The 20,575-nt window shown below is 43.4% G+C and overlaps 1 protein-coding gene across 1 annotated transcript in view; it reads right to left on the bottom strand.

Annotated features, from left to right (window-relative positions):
* The window catches only part of ADAMTS12 (ADAM metallopeptidase with thrombospondin type 1 motif 12), a 284,339-nt gene that overhangs the window by 258,204 nt on the left and 5,560 nt on the right, over window positions 1-20,575 (bottom strand). Inside the window, exon 2 of the mRNA XM_008692662.2 lies at window positions 18,566-18,930. Coding sequence (XP_008690884.1) covers window positions 18,566-18,930 — 365 coding nt within the window. The remainder of the gene's footprint in view (window positions 1-18,565; window positions 18,931-20,575) is intronic.

Raw genomic sequence — 20,575 nt, 5'->3', positions numbered from 1 at the left:
TTTGGTGATCACCCAGACACACATGGTCAAATTACACACAAGGTGCCCTTCCCCCTCCCTCCTCTCTTCTCTTCCTGAACAGTTCACTTCTAAAGCCCTGAAGTAGGTCAGAACGCAGAAGGCATCTGTATGGGGTTGGAGTAGGGATGTCGGGGTTCGGGGATCACTGAGGTGGAGCAGAGCATCTGTGCCTGAGTACAGTGAAAAGATCCCTGCAGAGGGGGAATGTGTGATGCACGAGAGCAGAACCCAGAACACAAACAAGGCAAAAGTCATGCTGGGTTTCAGTGCTAGTCCCTGAGCTCTGACAACCCCACAGGGCAACAGCCTAGCTAGAGAATCAGAGCCCCATGGTCTGGCATGAGGGCCAGGATCTAAGCGAGATGAGGACAGCAGTCACATGAGGCTTCTGGGAGGAGCCAGCATGGAACAGGAAGCCCATCTGAGGAGAGAAGGGCATCCACGCAAGAGAACAGGTGGTCATAGCAACGATAGCAAGGGGGCACGGGTCACAGACGGGGGTGTGATCCAATGAGAAAATATGCTAAGAATAACAGGAACCAGTTTTGTCATTGTCAGAGAAGATGTTTTTACAAATTTGGAAAGAGGTAAAACTAGAATAAATCCTGTGGTATTGGTCTGGAATTGAAGGTATTGGTGTAAAGTCATGATTTCCTATATAGATACCCAGACTAATAACTGTAGGTGTAGTTGTGTGTTTTCATTTGTGGAGCTGGGGGAGGTGGGGAAGTTCCCCGAAGAAACAACCGATTCTAGGGCCGGGAAAATACAAGGTGAACTTAGACCATCTTATTGTACCTGAAAACAACGGAGTGCTCAAACAATGATGAGACAAGTCAGAAGGACACAGAAACCAGACTGAAGGGCTCCCAGTGGCCAAATCGAGACCACTGAGCATCGCAATAAATAATAACCTATCACACTAAATAATAATGTATTAGCATGGACATATTAATGTAAAAAAGGGAATGAGTGCACTGAAAGTCTCTGAGGAAAAGAATGCTCACTGGCCACACGACCTTCTTGCAGTTCCTCCAAGAGCCTCCCTCTGCCCCTTCTTGCTCCAGGGCCCATACACATGTTCCAGAAATGCTCTCTTCCAGCCTTTTCTCCTGTTTGTCCTCCAAGCTTAGATAAAAAAATTTATCCTCTCAACAAAAGCCTCCCAAATCCCAGACATCACTGGGTCCTTCTTTAATATGATCCTCTTAGCATTCATAGTGCTTGCCAGCACTCCAGTTATACGTTTGCACTTAGCCGTCTAATATCTAGTACCGACAGTGAGGCACAATGACAGCATTCTGATATTGTGGACTTTGTTTTTTTTAAAGATTTTATCTATTCATTTTTACAAGAGAGAGAAAGCACATGCAGGGGGAGCAGCAGAGGGAGAGGGAGAAGTAGACTCCCCGCTGAACAGGGATCCAGATGCGGGGCTTGATCCCAGGACCATGGGATCATGACCTGAGCCAAAGGCAGACGCTTAACTGACTGAGCTACCCAGGCACCCCTGTTGTGGATGCTTATTAATGGAAGCAGTCAGATGCCCGAATTTCACCTCTCCGTGTAAGCACTTGCTGTGAAATATTACCAAGGTGGACATTAACAAAATGCACGGAGGACCTATGGGGAGTCATTTATTGCACCTAGCTGTCAAAACCAACTCCCTGAATGAAGCAAGTCACAGGAGGGCTGGGAATGCAGATCTCCTGGCTCCGAGCTCCAAGCTTAGTCCTACTGTACCACCAGGCTACAGCGCTGGTCTGCGAATTCCAATTTACATTCACAACTTCTCTTCTCCACACAGACACTGAAATCTTTAACGTCTACACTAAAAATTTCCTTCCAACTTAAGACTGAATAAATAATTAGAAAGAGGAGATTATTATATATAATAATCTATATTATAATAGATATAATAATCTATTACCTAGATTATTAATAATCTATATTATTCAGCCTCAAAAAGGGAGAATACAAATGGCCAACAGGTCTATGAAAAGATGTTCAACATCATTAGTCATCAGAGAAATGCAAATCAAAACCACAATGAGATATCACTTCATGCCTGTTAGGATAGCTATGATTCAAAAAATTGAAAGCTAAGAATTGTTGGGGAGGATGTGGAGAAATTGGGACCCGCATACCCCGTTAGAGGGAATATAAAATAACACAGCTGCTTTGGAAAACAATATGGAGGTTCCTAAAAAAAAGAAAAAAAGAAGAAGAATATAACTACCATATCATCCAGCAATCCCACTTCTGGGTATACACCCAAAAGAGCTGAAATCAGGATCTCAAAGAGATATCTGCACTCCCATGTCCATTGCAACATTATTTACAAAAGCCAAAAGATGGAAATAATCCAACGTCCATCAATAGAGGAATGGATAAAGAAAATAAGGCATACCGTGGAATATTACACAGCCTTAGAAAAGGAGGAAATTCTACCATTTGTGACAACATGTATGGGGCTGGAAGACATTATGCTCGGTGACATTATTCCATCACAGAAGAATGAATGCTGCTGATTCCTCTTATAAGAAGCATCTAAAATAGTCAAAGATGCAAAGTGGACAATAGAGTGGTCATTGTCGGGGGAGGGGGAGATGGATATGGGGAGTTATTCAACGGGTATAAAGTCACAGTTGTACAAGGGGAGTGAGCTGCCGAGATCAGCTGTACACATAGCGCCTGAGGTTAACAATAAGGTGTTGTATACTGAAAAAGGGCCGAGGGGGAACCTCATGTCAAGCGTTCTTGCCACAAAAAAAAAACAAAAGAAAGAAGGAAAGAAAAAGAGACACAAGGGAACTTCTGGAGGCGATGGGTATGTGTATTACCTGGATTGTGGTCACGGTAACAGGAGTCTATACACATCTCCTAACGCACCAAACTGGGTGCATTAATTATGTGCAGGGTTTTTTTGCATACCAATCATACCTCAATAAAACCTGAAGACGAAAAAAAGGAAATTCTGGCACATGTTACAACACGGTTGAACCTTGAAGGTATTATGCTAATTGAAATAAGCCAGTCACAAAAGAACAAATACAGTATGATTCCATTTCTCTGAGGTACCTGGAGTAGTCACATTTATGGAGACATAAAGTAAAATGGGGGTTGCCAGGAGCTGAGGGGAAGAAATGTATGGGGAGTTATTGTTTAATGGGTACAAGATTTGGGAAGCTGGGGGCACCTGGGTGGCACAGCGGTTAAGCGTCTGCCTTCGGCTCAGGGCGTGATCCCGGCGTTATGGGATCGAGCCCCACATCGGGCTCCTCCGCTGGGAGCCTGCTTCCTCCTCTCCCACTCCCCTGCTTGTGTTCCTTCTCTCGCTGGCTGTCTCTGTTAAATAAATAAATAAAATCTTTAAAAAAAAAAAAAAAAGATTTGGGAAGCTGAAAAAGTTCCAGAGATGGACATGGACGGTGGTGATGGTTGCGCGAGAATGCAAATGTACTTACTGCCGCTGAACTCCACACGTTAAAACGGTTAGTTTCTGTTATGCATACTTTACCACACACAAAAACAGTCTAGAATAACAGCTCTTGAAGGCTAGGCAGAGCAGTCGTCGCCTAGTTGCATCATAAACCTTTCTGTATTTTTTAAATGTCGCAGCATATGAATATATTGCCCGCTTAAAAAAACACAACATTATAAGTGGAGAGGGAAAGCTAGAGTCCTCTTCTGTGGTGATGCACCCTCTAGATTATTTTTTTCTTCCCCTGGATCAGTGATAAAAGGTGAAGATGGGCAGACAGAGAGTAAAAACTTTAAATGCCCAAGCTTAAGGCAGAAAACTGTGTTTAAGGAAAAAAGGTAATTGAAAATGTGAGCTTGTTTTGTCCGAAAGACTAAATTATGAATAATAAAGTATATGTTAATTTAGGGCACTGTAAATAGATGTGAATAAATAAAATTGTTTACTTGAACATTGGAAAAGCGATTTTCAGGAGGACTGAATCTTCTAGTTATTCAGCAGTCGTGACAGTAACATTAGTAACAATGGTATGGCTACAGTTTCTTGAACATTTGCTCTGTGCAAGACAATGTTATATAAGCAATATCTCATTTAATCCCCACAGCCAACCAATTAAAAAAAGGTATTATTAGATCAGCCACATATTATAATCTCAGAGATAATTTGCCCAAAGTTACAGAGCTAAAGACCAAAATCTATCTAACTCAAAAGCCCACCAGGCTCCAAACACTAGATGCCTCTCATTGAGGTGACCTTGGGAAATTTCCAGGGAAAATTATCACCAGAAAAGCTCTGATAGTAGCATCCTCCTTCTGCCAGTCGCCTATTTCCACAGCACAGAAAATGTCAGTACCCACCCCCCGCACAACTCGGGCTAGAACACGATTTCTCACTCTCACATTTCTGACTTTTTGATTTTTCAGATTCAATTTTCAAGGAGAGAATCATACCTCGCCGTGAATCATCACCACCACCGCCACCATCATCATCACCATCATCATCACCACTGTGTTTTTGCACACACTGCCACATAACATCCGTGCCTCGGCCACAGAACCGTCACAGCGTCCGAGTGCCCGAGTTTGGTGAGGTGGTAGAAACTGCTCACCCTTCATTTCACAGACCAGAAAGCTGGAACCACAGGTGTGAAGGGACTTGCCTTAGCGCTCGCGCGAGCTAGGAGCACTCAAACATGAAGCACAGTTCTCTCAACTCCACGTCTAATGCTTTTGATTAATAAAATCCTAAATCTCAGTGGACTGGCCTAGAGATTAGAGTAAAAAGGAAGAAAAGGCTGCTTATCAAACTTGCATTTCTCTATGAAAACAGTTTAATGTAAATAGAATTAACTAGTAAAAGAGCAAATCCTTTCCAGAGAAAGGATGTAAGGCATTTATCAGTGGATCTCAAATCCTTTCCTGGTCATTTGCCATGGCTACTGCCATCACAACCTTCCAGAGAGAAAAGGATACTCATTCAGCAGGGAAACTGGATGGTTGCCTCCCACCCATCATCCAAGCTCAGACGGGCCCTCTGGTCTAATGCAATTTCAAATGAATGAGTGTCAAGGATGTTTTTACACATTTAACTATAATTATAACTGTGATTTCAGCCATGTCTCTTGCAACATAGTTTCAGATAGAAACCTCTTTCTGTGGACTTATTCTGTATTAGCTAGCCCCCTCCTCCCACGCCTAACACACACACACACACACACACACACACACACACACACACACAGAGTCTGCTCCTCTACCTCTAATAAACTCCTTCCTTTCTGGAAGCTCTGTGAACAGCCTATTTCCACTCTTCTTTCTCTATCAAGCTACACAGAGATTGAAAAGGAGATAAGACTTTTTTTCAAGTTTATCTATTTATTTATTTTTAAGTAATCTCTACACCTAATGTGGGGCTCGAACTCATGATCCCAAGATCAAGAGTCACATACTCTATTGACTGAGCCAACCAGGTGACCGAAGATAGGAAATATAATTGGGGTGCCAGGGTGGCTCAGTCAGTTAAGCATCTGACTCTCCTTTTTGGCACAGGTTATGGTCTCAGGGTCATGAGATCGAGCCCTGCACTGGGCTCCACACTGGGGCATGGAACCTGTTTAAGATTCTCTCTCTCTCTCTCCCTCTGCACCCCACCCTTCCAGCTCACTCCAGTGTGCACTTCTCTCTCTCAAAAACAAAAAATTTATATAATTTAATACATGATATATGAGATATAATTTAATGTGATTAATTTAATTAGCATATACTATTATATGTAACTTATATAAATTACTTAAGTAATTTATAAGTAATATATAACATAATACAAATATATATTATAATTTAAACAACTAAAAGTTATATAAGTTAAATATACCTGTTTTGTAAGTTAAATAACTTATAAGTTATATAAGTTAAATAAGCCTCATTTTAGCAAACTGCTCAACTTCATGTGGTCCTGCTGCAGATCTGCTGAAAAACAAAAGATAGTAAAAACAGCTAAAACACAGCAAGCGTAAGAAAAAGGAAGGAAAGCCAAAGAGAAAGCCCAGAAAATCCACAAGTGGGGTGGGGGTGGGGGGGAATCAGCCATCAGAGATAAACTGAGAATGTTGAAGAATCTGAAAGAGAAAAATTCAGTTGCAAACTTAAAAAAAGAAAAAAACAAAACAAAAAACAAACAGGCAAAACTTGCAGAAGAAAGCAAGCCTGCTTGGAAGGGAGATGTGATATCTGATGACCCGGTCAGAGACTGTGGAAGCTGTGCATTTGTAAATTGTGTGACTCATTCCTTAAGGCCAAAGCAGAAATCAAGTGAGGAAAAAATTTCCAGAGAACAATATGTCAGCAGGGTGGAGGTGGTGAGGGGAGGGTGGATTAGTGACGAGGGGAATCAATGACACCAAATGGGACCATTTAGTATGAAATCCCATCATTCTGTCAAACCTGTTTCTCAGAATAACTTACTGCTCTCCCAGCCAATTTCATGGCCGAACCCTGAAGGATATGTGAGAATGAGGCTGAGTAGTGGGTCTGGTATAGAATGCACTGGGGTATGGAAGTCACTCTGTTTATTTTATTTTGTTCTTTTTATTTTAATTTTGAGTGAGAGAGGGAGAGCAGGGGCAGGGGGCAGAGGGAGAGGGAGAGAGAGAATCCCAAACAGGCTTCATGCCCAGTGTGGACCCCAATGCAGGGCTCAATCTCACGACCCTGAGATCATGACCTGAGCCAAAATCAAGAGTGGGATGCTTAATCAACTGAGCCACCCAGGCGCCCCAAAATCACTCTGTTTAAATGAATGCCCAAAATATCTCAAGGAGAGAAACAAGCAAATCCAACAACATACACCATTAGTTTGTAATTTGTAATCTCAGAAGATCGTATTTTTTAAAATGTGTTTGTTTAGTGGAAGATTTTCAGTGTTTGATTATTTGAAAAACCTTAAAAGCAAATAACCAAGTATAATCAGTGAAGGCAAAGAGGACAACTATGGTGTTACCAAATGGTTTGTGGGGCACATCTTCTCTGAAACCCTTACGTATTCATTCAAGGGTACAGAACTTCATGGACATAAGGTGGACTGGCCCAGAGGCAGAGGCCGTGTCTCCTGTCCCTGGTGTCTATGGGGTGCACTGTCATAAGTGACCCTCTCTGCAAGGAATGTTCTCCCAGAACGGAGAGGAAAACATCATTCTTGCTTTGCCATTGCCCTTTTACTCCTAGACTTCCTGAACATCCTGGAAAACTCCACACTTACAATCTTTTAAGGGAATATTTATAAACATCAAGGTTTCCTCATTGTTAACCCAAACTTAGCATCAGCAAGGCTCTATCCCCTTGGGAGTGGCAATGACAGTCTAAACAGTGTTAGTTGCCATGGTCTGTCCTAGTCTTTGGAGGGCCAGGAAAGCCCATCCTTTCTCAAGAGCTTGGATGAAGACATCGAAACAAAAGATTATTGCTTAGTAGACTCACCAGAGGTGAGATTAAAGAACTTGAAAACAATGGGACGTTGTCCTGGTAAGAGCTGTCCACGCCAAGGCCAAGGGTTCTAACATAACGAAAGACCGTGGAGGACAGAAGAGCAGCAAAGGATGACAGAGTACAGCTGGCCACCAGAACCCATCTTATTTGGCTTCCAGGGTCTCATGTATCTTTTTAGTCTTTTTCTGCATCACATTACCTAAGATTCCTCTTCCACCCTTCTACCCATCAACATCAATTAGAACAGCAGCATCCCCCCTACTGTTTCTAAGCTTCATGAGGCATTCAGGCCAACAATTTGCCACAAGGGTGCACTATGTGGAGGGGGGAACTCCACTAGAACTAGTGTCTCTGGGTTCACTGGGTCGATGCCTGTCAAACTGCAATGCACATGCAAATTACCCGGGGATCTTGTCAAAATGTAGGTTCTGATTCATCAAGTCGGGGTAGGATCTGAGAAGCTGCATCATGTCGATGGTCCATGGGCCACACGTTTAGTAGCAAAGACCCAGTCCACTCAAATAACAGACCCAAAAAGGCAAAGGATCTCAACTAAGACCACATGGGTGAGTAAGTACTGAGCTAGGACTTGAGCCCAGCTCCTCTGACTCCCAAATCCAGTGGGATTGCTCTGTATGGAAAACAGGCCAAGTCTCCGCAGACCTGGCTGTATGTCTGTCTCTCTGACATAGGTTGTCCGATCAAAAATAAATCAGTTATGTCACACTGAAAGATCATCTCCAACAACCAAATGAAACATTTTTTCAGTTACAAAACCTAAAACCCAGGCCTCCTGTTTTCTCATTTTTCAAAGTTCTTATTAATATCTATTCATCAATGGAGACATTTTTGAAAGAAACTAGAGCTTTCTGAAAGCTAATATTTAAGCTCCCTGGACCTATGATTCATACTCGATCAAAAAAGAAGAGAAATATTAATATATGAACATCAAGTGGGAAACTCTGGACATCTCGTCTTCAGTCTCTGTAATGAAAACAGAAATGAGATTAAAAATAAAGTCTTCAGAGAAGAGATACACAGGGGACGAGAGTACCATCTCCAGCTGCATTTGCACAAACCCATAAGCCAAGTAATTAACCAATAACAAACAGAGCCTCTGGCGCCTCGTCTCCCATAAGACGAGGGTCATTCCTTCTCCTGACCTGCTTCTCCGCAGAGAAGACCCCTAATTCAAGACCCAGCAAAAGAAAGAAAAGAATGCTGCTTCTTGAAATACAGTTTCTTCAGTTCTCTCTCTCACCTCCCATCCATCATGCTGGGAACTCGCAAGATGAACTGGAAGAACTGAAAAGGAAGCAGAAAGATGAAAAAGAAGGGGGTGGGGAGGAAACAACGCTCATGTTAGGAGCTTGTAACACAAAGCACTGACAGGGAGGAGAGGAATCTCCCGCCAGCCAGAGGCCCTGTTCCAAAGTCTCACGTCAGAGTAAGCATGGGTCTGACCAGGCAACCCGCAAAGGTCAGGGGTCATGGGGAATTCCTCAGCCTGGGAGCAGAGTTGGGGGATACACGAAGCATTTCTTTCCTTCCCTCCTGGCGAGGAACAACAAACCCTGACACACAGGCATCCCACAACTCAAATGGCTGTTTTCTGCAAACAAGCCACAAAGTTCCAGATCAGGAAGCCAGGCAAGAAACCATGTGCTGGGAAAGTTTTCCCACACAGTTCTGCCAGTGGATTTCATTCCTTGGCTACATCACCCCGGGCTTCAGCCGGAGTTCAAGAACAAGAGGGCAGAAATGGTTACATTCTTTGATTGTATGGAAAAAGAACCCGCAGAGCTTTCCATCTGGGCCAAGAACTGAACTGCACTTGAGGGAGTAACGCGGTAGGAAGCACACCCCTCTCTCAATGGAGGCTCCATCATGGAGCACAGAGTGTCAAACGCCACTAATCTCATTGACAGCATCTGCACAGCCAGCCACAGAGAACACTGAATTCTCACCTTTTTGGAAATTAGAACCTAACAGAGCTTCGAGTTACAATGATATAACAGCACATTTCTAGCAAAAACTGAGGTCTTGCTAGTGAGGAGCTGGAAGACCACTCCAAGCCTTCATTGTGTCCTGCGTCCTAAGATTTCATTTCTTTTCTGAGCATACCTTCCATTTGTTCTGGGGACAAAAATTAAAATTCTCGTCACTTCAATGTAAAGTGGACTAAACAAGGAAACAGAGGGATGCCTTCAAACATGGTAATTGGGTAGAAATGTTTTTCTCTGACGTGTCAATAGGATCTGAGCATTTATGTAACTGTCTCTTCTTGAGAAAGCCTCCCTTGTTTCAGCTCAAGCAGTTTTTCATTGGAGATCAGAAGCAAAGAACCCGATAGCCTCAGGAAATAGTCACAGACTTGTTCTTCACCTTGAATTGAAGAAGAGATTGGGAAAAAATATTGGTTAAGACGGTGATGGGTATTAAGGTGATGGGTATAACACTGGGTGTTATACGCAAATAATGAACCATGGAACACTACATCAAAAACTAGGGATGTACTGTATGGTGACTAACATAACATAATAAAAAATTATTAAAAAAAAAGACTTTCGAGAGCTTAATGGAAAAGGATCTGCTATTAATAATGCACATACCCACCCCCCTCTCCATGCTGCTATATGAAATGGAGTACTGCAAACTTTGGGAAACATACTGAAAACGGATGACTGTGTCTTCATGGGACTGTCATCTGGGGGCCACAGAGCCAGCCCAAAGCCTGTGGATAAGGGGCTCCGTGATTATTGTAGTAGCACACGTTCGTGCGAATTGCAAGAAGGTGTGAAAGGGAGACAGATGCAATTATAAAGGCGTCCCTTTCAGACAGATGAATTTTAAAAGGCAGCCGTCTAAGTCGACAAATTACAGAAAGATTCTCCACTTTGGGCAAAGGGATTATAAAAGACCTCTTTTCCACCTGAAGCTAGGATTTGGTTGTTGGCAGAGCCTGGGCTGGATTTCAGCCCTCACTGGTCCCCGTGATGGGGTACTTTTGTGGGGTTGGCAAAGCACGAACCGCCCTGTGGGGCCCAGCCACTTTAGGCTGGGGTTTCCCCTGAAGCGAGAAGCTACTCCTTGCAAGAAACACCTGGAAAGAAGAAGTAGAAACAAAGATGGGCCTGTGTCTGGGGTGGAGAAATTCTCCTCCTTTCTCAGAGGCCTTATGCCTGGGCCCAGGATTCAGTAGAAAATTATGCTTCAGTGCACCCCTTAGCCGGGAGATTGCCCATGGGGCCATCCTCGCCGCAGATCAAAAGGCAGGCACTTGGTTAGAGACCTTCTTGGAGCTCAGCTTAGACTCAGCACAGTCAAGGCAAAGAGAAGTTTCTGGTCATTATTTGTATTGTCCTTCCTTCCTCTTATACACAAACTTTCTAAAGAGTCTTACTGAAAATTACAGTTTGGGATCTGATGTGCTTTGCAGAACTAAGAAAAGGCCTGACCCAGGCCCAGAAGAGAATAGCAAAGTTGATAGCAGTGTCCCCTTCCCAAAGTCAACACGATGGTGGCTGTCACAGTGTCCTTAGAGTGATGAACCCAGGAGGCCATAGCAGAGCATCATCACTCTGCCATGACGAGGAGCCAGTGCCCTGGGAACCCGCCAGAAGGGATTCAGGGACCAATGAAACAGACTGCATTCTAGACATCAACAGGTGGCATTTGAGCCATTGTTTGGGTTGTTGAGGAACCATAATCTCATCGTGAAGCCACAGCCTGGGAGGGTCTACAGGAACATGGGGCAGTAAAAGGCTAAATGCCGAAATAAATGCATCCTTCCCTTCAACCACTCTTTACTGAAGGTTACCATGGAACACAGCTAAACATGCGTGAACAAGACAGGGTGAGGGAAAGAAAAGTTAAGCAAAAAAAGAAAAGAAAATATCAGGTAGTGTATGGTCTTTTTTAAAATAAAATAGGCACTGTGATAGAACACTGGAAGCATCTAATGTAGACTGAACGGTCAGGGAAGATCATAAGCTGGGATCTGAAAGACAAGAAGGAGCAGCTACGTAGAAATCTGAGGGAAGAACGTTCTAGGCAGACGGAACATCAATGTAAAGGTGATGAGGCCAGAGTGGGCTTGATACATCTGAAGAACGGAGAGAGTCAATGAGACCGGAGGACTAAGCAGGAGGGCAAGGAGAAGGGGAAGGTTGGGGGGTAGGCAGTGAGCAGGTCAGAGGGAGCCTGGAAGCCAGGAAAAGACATTTGGATTGTATCCTACCGTGATGGGAAATAAGCAGAGATTTTCAGCAGCAGAGTGCACTGCTCTATAAATGTGTTTAAAAGTCCAATCTGGGGGGGCGCCTGGGTAGCGCAGTTGTTAAAGCGTCTGCCTTCGGCTCAGGGCGTAATCCTGGCGTTCCGGAATCGAGTCCCACATCGGGCTCCTCCGCTGGGAGCCTGCTTCTTCCTCTCTCACTCGCCTGCTGTGTTCCCTCTCTCGCTGGCTGTCTCTCTGTCACATAAATAAATAAAATCTTTAAAAATAAATAAATAAATAAATAAAAAATAAAAGTCCAATCTGGGGGGCGCCCGCGTGGCACAGCGGTTAAGCGTCTGCCTTCGGCTCAGGGCGTGATCCCGGCGTTATGGGATCGAGCCCCACATCAGGCTCCTCCGCTATGAGCCTGCTTCTTCCTCTCCCACTCCCCCTGCTTGTGTTCCCTCTCTCGCTGGCTGTCTCTATCTCTGTCAAATAAATAAATAAAATAAAATAAAAGTCCAATCTGGCCACCGTGAGAAATGGCTTGCAGGGAATTAACACAGGAAGTGGAGGACCACTTGGGAGGTCAATGCTGTGGTCCGGAGGAGACAGGATGGTGACTAGAACTAGGGGAGAGTTTCTCAACCTTGAAACTTTTGACATTTTGTACCATATAATCCTTTGTTGCGGAAGGCCATTCTGTGCACTGTAGAAAGTTTCCAATATCTCTCACAAGAAGCCAGAAGCAATCTCCTCTTCCCCAGTTGTGACAACCAAAAATATCTCCAGACATTGCCATAGGGCAAAACTACCCCTGTTGAGAATGACCGAACCAGGGTGTTAGCTGTGGAAGTGACAAGAGTGGTAGATTCTGCACATATTTTGATGGAAGAGCTGACAGGATTTGCTGATAAGAATAAACATAGAGTGTAAGAAAAATAGATGAGTCAATGATGGGATAATTCCATGAGTTTTGGTCTGGGTAACTGGAAGAATGGAGTTGGCGTGTACAGCGATGGGGAAGATGGCAGGAGGAGGGAACAGAGAGTATTGCTTTGGGGACGCCTGGGTGGCTCAGTCAGTTAAGCGTCTGCCTTCCCCTCAGGGCGTGATATCAGGGTCCTGGGTTCGAACCCCACGTCACTCTTCCTGCTCTGCGGGGAGCCTGCTTCTCCCTCTCCCTCTGCCTGCCGCTCTGCCTGCTTGTGCTCTCTCTCTGCCAAATAAATAAAATCTTAAAAAAAAAAGAGTATTGCTTTGAACATGTCAAATTTAAGATCCCTATTAGACATACATGTAGAAACGGCAAAGAACTGGAGTTATAAGGAAATATCAGAGTTAGATCCATAAATTTAGTAGTTATTCACATACATATTCAGAGATGGAGGCAGTGATACAGATGATAGGTAGATGGATGGAGAGATGATGATAGATAGATAGATAGATAGATAGATGCGAAAGACAGATAATTATACAAATAGATGATTAGATAGACTATAGATAATGATAGATGATGAATGAACAGATGGACAGACAAGATGACAGATACGTAAGACAGCATTTGGGGCTGGTCAGGATCACCTAATAAAAGGGTCAAGTTAGAGAAGAGGGAGACACAGACCAAGCCCTGGGACACTCTATTAATTAAAGATATAGAAAGGAGCAAAGGATGTTGAGACAGAACTCTCAGGCTGGTAGGTAGGAGTAAAACTGTAATAATGTGGTGTCACTTAGGCCAAGAGAAAAAATACTTAAAAATAGGAAGTGTGTCACATGGTGCCGAAACACAAGTATAAGGAATCCAGAGAGGCACCCACTGGCAAGATGACCTTCACTGATGACTTGACAAGGGCACTTTTAATGAGGTGTCCCAAATGTGTGGGTAAAGAGATTCAGCCACTCCTACTTAGCCAACAAGAGAACTAGATACATTCTCAAGAATTTGAAGCCGTTATCTACAATGATGTGAGATAAGCAGGGCTGACTAATGGGATTATCCATATTTTTCATGTAGGACTATTTTGCAAGAAGCATATGAAGGTGAAGGCAGTCAAAGAAATGAAAGTTCTTTCTGCAGCTTTCAAGACAAGCTGCACACTTAAAAACCTATCAAAAAGGAAAAGGGCACTGGAATTCTTCAGACTGAAAAGAAATCATAAATCATACTAACGAGGCATTGGGTTGAGAAACTTGGGCTCTGTCAGAGCGGACTCTTCTCCAAACCTGCTCTGAATCAACGAGCTACGTCTCACCCATGAATTAAATGTGGTCACTCCACCAGCCCCCATCTTTGAGCAGCAGGCGAAACAGTGAGGCTCAGCACAGAAGAAATTACTCTCACTTACCAGACTAATTTAGAATCAGAAAACTCTCCAAAACAGAATACTTCAAGAATAAATATGAGTGAACAAACTAAGAGAACAAATTTACAAAACGGTTTCACTAATTTTTTCCCAAATAAATTCTTTGACCCAGAAAAGTAAATTAAAAACAAAACAAAACAAAAAAACAAGGCAATTATTGAGTCCATTTAACAGCCTCATTCTCTAATCGCACTAACTACCCAACAGGTGGGATGGGCTTTCAGGTCCATAAGGAAAGCCCATTTAATGGTTGGGAGATTTCCTGGTGAGAAATGCCATCAGAGTGAGATTTAGAAGTGAGGGCCCAAGAAGCTACAAAATTCTCACCTTGGGAAGGAGGAAGACCAAGCATCATGGATCTTTCAGTCCCACCAGCCAACCTGGATAGGTCTGATAGGAAGAATTAGAAGAGACCTACCATGTTCATGGATTGGACTAAACGTAACAAATGTTAATTCCCCAAATTTATATATAGGTTTAATATAATTCCTACCAAAATCTCAGCAAATTTTTGTGGTCAAATTATTCTAAAACTTACATGGAAAGGCAAAGGAACGAGAAACACTAAAACAATTTTGACAAAATGTAAAATGGTAGGAGATCAGTCTACTTGATTTCTAGTCTAATTATATAGCTATAGTAATAAAGATCTACTGGTAGAATAGAACATAAAACTCAGAAATAGACTCACAAAAATATTTCCAAGTGATTTTCCAAGTATTTCAATGGAGGGAAGGTAGCATTAAAAAAAAATATGGTGCTGGAGTAATTGGACATCCATAGGCTATACGAAAAAAAGAGATAATGAGAATGAACTTCTACCTAAGTCTCACATCTTATACAAAAATTAACTCAAAATGGATCATGACCTAAATATAAAATGCATGCATAAGAAGGGGCTGGAGGCAGGAAGGAATGGGTGTGTCTATAAAAGGACAGCAGGAGAAGTTGTTTGTAATGGAAATATTGGGTATCTTGACTGTATCAACATGAAAATGCGAGCTATGATACTGTACAGTAATTTTGCAAGATGTTACCATTGAGGGGGACTGAGTCAAGGGTACATGGGATCTCTCAGTATTAGTTCTTACAACTGCATATAAATCTATATCTCAAAATAAAAAGTTCAACTTTAAAGAAAAACTTAAAATAATACCTCTATGAAAATTTTAATCCATAGTTGAGCTCAAAATAAGGAAGAAAATCTCAATGTGTTAAAAAGGAAAAGGAAAAAGAGTTGAATGGGAGGGAAGCTTAGTGGCCCGAGAGAAAGAGCAAGCCATGACCAGCTAGCTAGCTATTCAGATTAGGGGTTAGGATCTAATTTCCCGGTAATGCCTAGAATTGAGGCTAGGGTTTAGGATAGAGCCAAAAACCATATTCACTTTAATAAAGCCTGAGCTGAGACATGTTGTCCCTGACTGTGAACAAGAATTTTAAATATTTATTAAAATAACAAACATTAAAAATATTTACTGACTCAGGTATACAGTCCAGGTGACAGGAGACTAGACCAAGATGTCAGTGAAGGGGGATACCCATGAAGGGTCAGAACCCCAATCCCATATCATGCAAAAGTGTGGAGTGTAACATTTTGCAGAAATCTCAACTGAAATACTAACAACAACTAGCCCAGAACAAATCCTTAGAGGGCCCCTGGCAACAGCAAATCCAAAACGACCCCACTGGGAGTCTCACAGGTAACGACTCCCACCAAGGATGACTTCCAAGTCTAACTGATTAAACAACACAATCTCTCCATCAAAGAACTTAGAATGGAACAAATCAACTAAACTGTTCCAAAGAAACAAATTCCATAACTTCAAGATTATAAAGACTTGAAGGGAGAGAGTGATGACAATGGTAAAGACGACAAAGGGAGAGCTGCTGGGCCAAGACATGGGCTCACTCAGTCGACAGCAGCCCCCAAGAGGATGGGAACCAGAGCTATGGGGACGGTATTAAATGGAGGGAGGAGGTCACCCCACACCCTGGCCAGAGTGACCTTTCCTGGGTCTTCAGTTTGCAACCATCTGAGCCTGCTGTGAGGGAAGCTAACTAGACCCTAAATTATAGATGACTCCAAGAGAACACAGCCTACAGCATTAGGATGACTATATCTAAAGCAAAGATTTTACCAGCCCTGAGCCATAGAAAGGAGAAGCAGATGTTCTCCTCCACATGAGAGGGTTTCCTTCCTCAGAAAGCCTTCCCAAAGGCCACCTCTGTCCTTGGGGGGGGGGGGCTTAAAAGTGAATATATTCTAAGCCTGCCGTGCTGTGAATTTGAGTGTGGGGTCATGTTTGGGTGAAAGGGAAAATAAATATCACAGAAGTCAGATCCCAGATAAGTGATCAGGAGAAATCAGACACAAGTCCAATCACTATCGTTCTGACGAGGACCACTGGCTACAATGGCAAACGAACTTGAAGCCAGCAGCTTGCACGCTCACGGAAAGGAAAGAAAGTCATTTGGATCTCAGTGCCTATTTTATAACTGTCCACTAACTGTTCAGTTCTGTGTGAAGGGCTCCAAAATAATGCCAGTACACTGGTTCTTCCGGCAAAAATCATTCAGCAATTCGAATCTAAAATTTTCCATCATATTGGCTACCACATTAGTCCATTAGTTAATATTTGCTTCTTTGTGCCCCTGTACTTAGTATGAATCTGGATCTGAATCTGAAAATGCCCACATGGTAGTCTGCACTGCTCTCTGGGGCCATTTGAAATTGAAAAGGTCCCAATATTCTGTTCCCAAGCCTAGAATAATGCTTAACAGTGTGCAATCTCCCTGAGAAAGCGCAGGATGAAAAGCCGGAGCAATTCAGAGCAGTGGTTCTCAACCCCAGCTGCACGCTGCTACAATTATTCGGAGAGAGCTGCTACTTTAGAGTAATATTGGCTACTACTGCTAATTAATCCCCACTCACGCTAATCCATGGGCTGGCAACACCTACCGCACATTAGAGTTTCCTAGGGAGCTTTAAAAAATTACTGATGTCTGAGCTCCACTCTCAGACCAGTTAAATCAGAACATCTGGGAGGACAGGTGGGGAATGGGTACTTTTTAAAAGCCTCCCAGTGGATCCTAATGTTCAACCAGGGTTATGAACGACTGCTGTAGTCCAGTGCCTCTGAAACTTCGGAATCTCCTGGAGGGCTCACTAAAACAAGGGTTTCAAATAGGCAGATAACAGAGACAGAAGGATTAGTGGCTCCCCATAACTAGGGGAGATGAGGGGATCAGAGGACAACTGATAAGGGCTAGAAAGACTCAGGCTCAAATTAACTACACAGTAAAGTTATTCAACATCTCCAAGCTTCATCATCTACTAAAATAGGGGGTGGGGGGATGGGCTAACCCGGTGATGGGTATTAAGGAGGGCACGTATTGCATGGAAGGAACACTGGTTGTTATACGCAAACAATGAATCATGGGACACTACATCAAAAACTAATGATGTACTGTATGGTGACTAACATAACATAATTTAAAAAAAGAGAGAGAGAAAAAATAAAATAAAAAAAAATAAAGTATAACCAAGATGGGGGGCTGGAGAGCAGAAGAGGACGATGTACAGAAACCACCTCGTAAACCACACATTCCAGTACCTGGCAATACTGGAAACATAAAAAAAAGATAATAGCAGCCAACATCCATTGAGTGTGTATTACTCATAAGCACACTTCTAAAGTGTTTATATATATTAATTCATTTAATTCCCTCAATACTCTATTATAGGGATCAGCAATTTTTTTTTCTATAAAAGCCAGATAGCGGTTTTGGGGCCTCAAGGGCCATACAGTCCTGATCCCAGGTCCTCAGCTCTGCAGTTGTAGTCTGAAAGCTCAGACAATGTAAACCGGTGGGATTATCTGTGTCCAATAAAACTTTATTTATAAAAACAAGAGGTGGTCCAGATTTGGTCTGCGGGCTATACTTCACCAAGCCCTGCTCTGTGAGATGGGTACTGTCGTTATCTCCATTTCACAGATGAGAAAACAAAGGCACGAAAGGATGAACTGACAGCTTAAGTTTCCATATGAAGTCTGATGACGAAGCCACACAGTCAACTACGTACCACCGCAGCTGCGGACAACACCGTCATTACTAGTGAGCCTCTCACTCAGTCCAAATCCAGATTTTCCTAATTCAAAACAGGCTGGCCAGCCAGTCAGGCACGATACCCTCAGAACGGCCTCAGAGGCCGAAGACCCAACTCCAATCCTCCCTTCCTCCCATGCTATTCCTGGTTGAAGTTCTCCCAGCTCTGAGCCCTCAGTGCCCTTACTCTCCATACCTCCCAGATTGATCAACTTTTACTTTTATGCCTTTGTCCCCAACCCGTTTGGCAGCCAGGACCATGCACATCACAAGTGTTCAATCTGCACGCACTGAAGGTGTGCGTGAACCCACTGGTACTGGGTGTGAAGGCTAAGAGGACAGGATCCTGGGGCAGAGGAGGGAGGTGAGAGACCCAGGCACTCACCAGTCCCTGGCAGGCACTCAGTGCCGCGGTCCCGATCCTGGTGCCCTGTTGCAGCACTGTGCCCCTGAGATGGCAGGGGGGTACCGAGGAAGCCACCATCTTCACATGGGAAAGGTTCCCGTACCTCCTCTCCAAGATATAGCTCTTGGAAAGAAATTCCTGATTGACCGACAAGTTAAAGAACAAGTCCTTCTCCTCGTGTGAAATCCGATAGTACACCCGATCCTCTGGGCCATCCAAGTCTCTCTTCCTCCTGCTGTTGCCGGTGACGGGATGGTACAAGCCATAAGACAGAAAATGCCCACTGGCATCGACTCGGACGGGGGCCACCACATGGTATTTGGGCAGGGCCTTGATAAAACGCTCTGAAAGAAAAGGAGACAAAGAATAAAACTGAGGGAACTCCCTGCCAAGTCTACAGCAAGGTAAACGCTCGGCCATTTGGAACTTCGACTTCAGCGTGTCGATGGTGAAATACCACTGTTGGCCTGAAGTTTACACCTCCCGTCTACCGCACAAACACTGTCAACAGTAAATTCCCTGAACGACTCAAATCAACTTGGGCCCCTCCTTGATGACACGTGGCAGTCTGAGCCAACACCCAGGCACAACGCTGGATGGCAGACGTGCTCCCAGAGACTGATTACGATGAGAATTCATTCATGAGGCATCCTGTTGGCCAAGGGGCAAGGTCCGTGTAAGGAATGTTTCAAGTCCTCAGTTCATGAATACAAATCACAGGGCTTCACTGTTTATTTTAAGGAGCTTAAACACCTCAGGAACTTCCCATTAACTCGGGTTCGAGAAAAACAAAAACAGCTCTCCCGTCGTATACACTCTGACAAACTCCCCACCAATCACAGCATTAGTGGTCCATAACGTGAAACGGGCACCTAAAGAAACAAACTTGGATTTTTTTTTATTTTTACAAAATATACAAAATAAAATGGTAAGATGAAAACTGCCGCTTTAAAAACCCAAGACAGGAACACTTGTCCCTTCCACACACGAGGACAGATACACCTTTTGGTTCGCTCACGTTTAAATTCCCACCACTTTCTCCTCATACTGATGTCTGAAAAGAACAAGGAATCTAGCTAGCAGGGGCGAATCATCACTCAGGATTACAGACTACTTAAGGCAAACCATTAGCCGCTTAGTAAAATAACTTATCTTTTGCGTTAAGCGCGGGGGGGGGGGGGGGGGGGGGAGAAGAAAGGAAAAAAAGAAAGAAAAGGAGCCAGGAGGAAGCAAGAGAGAGAGAAGGAAAAACAAATTCCACTTACCACCTCCCAGATGTATTCCTTGAGGCTTGCATTGCTTTGTATGTTACTTCCCCAACTACCATGTCTTTTGCACTCTCTCCTGATACCCTGTTTATTTCCACTGAGGCTTTCAAGTCCCAACTCCAATCCCCCTTCTTTCTCCTAATGTTTCTGGCTGAAGTTCTCTCAGGTCCTTACTCTCCACACCTCCCAGAATAGCCTCGTTTTACCATGCATTTTGTTCATCAGACTTTATTCCCAAAGCCTCTGGAGGCGAGACTCTTGCACATCGCAGGTATCTGTCTCCTACTGTGTTGCTCTGTCAATGAGCACGTTTGCAGCTGGTCAATTAAACGAACTGGACTTAATGAGGTACATTTATAAAGCAGCCTCTTTTCCTTCCAACACCCTTTGTGAAATTGTTCGTTTCTGCCTTGGATGAAATATGCGGCAGAGCACAGTTTTCACTCTTAGGTACTAATAAATAGTCTCAGTTTTTTAGGTGTAAAAAAATCCAGAACCTTTGCTTCTAACTGCAGCAGTTCAGAGCAACAGATCACATAACGACGTGGACAATTCTTCAAAAACAATGTTCAGTGAAAAATAAGAAAAATACAGGGTAATGCAGAGCCACTGACATCAATGGAAAATACGTGCACACCAAAACAATGAGACAAAGTCTGCCAGAACATATGCAAATGAAAAATACATATGGAACCCATTAAAATGGTTTTCCATGAGGAGG

The sequence above is a fragment of the Ursus maritimus genome, unplaced genomic scaffold (genome assembly GCF_017311325.1).
Source record: "Ursus maritimus isolate PB19 unplaced genomic scaffold, ASM1731132v1 scaffold_15, whole genome shotgun sequence".
NCBI lineage: Eukaryota > Metazoa > Chordata > Mammalia > Carnivora > Ursidae > Ursus > Ursus maritimus.
Note: the sequence above shows the minus strand (reverse complement) of the source record. Positions and strands in the feature narration are given on the sequence as shown.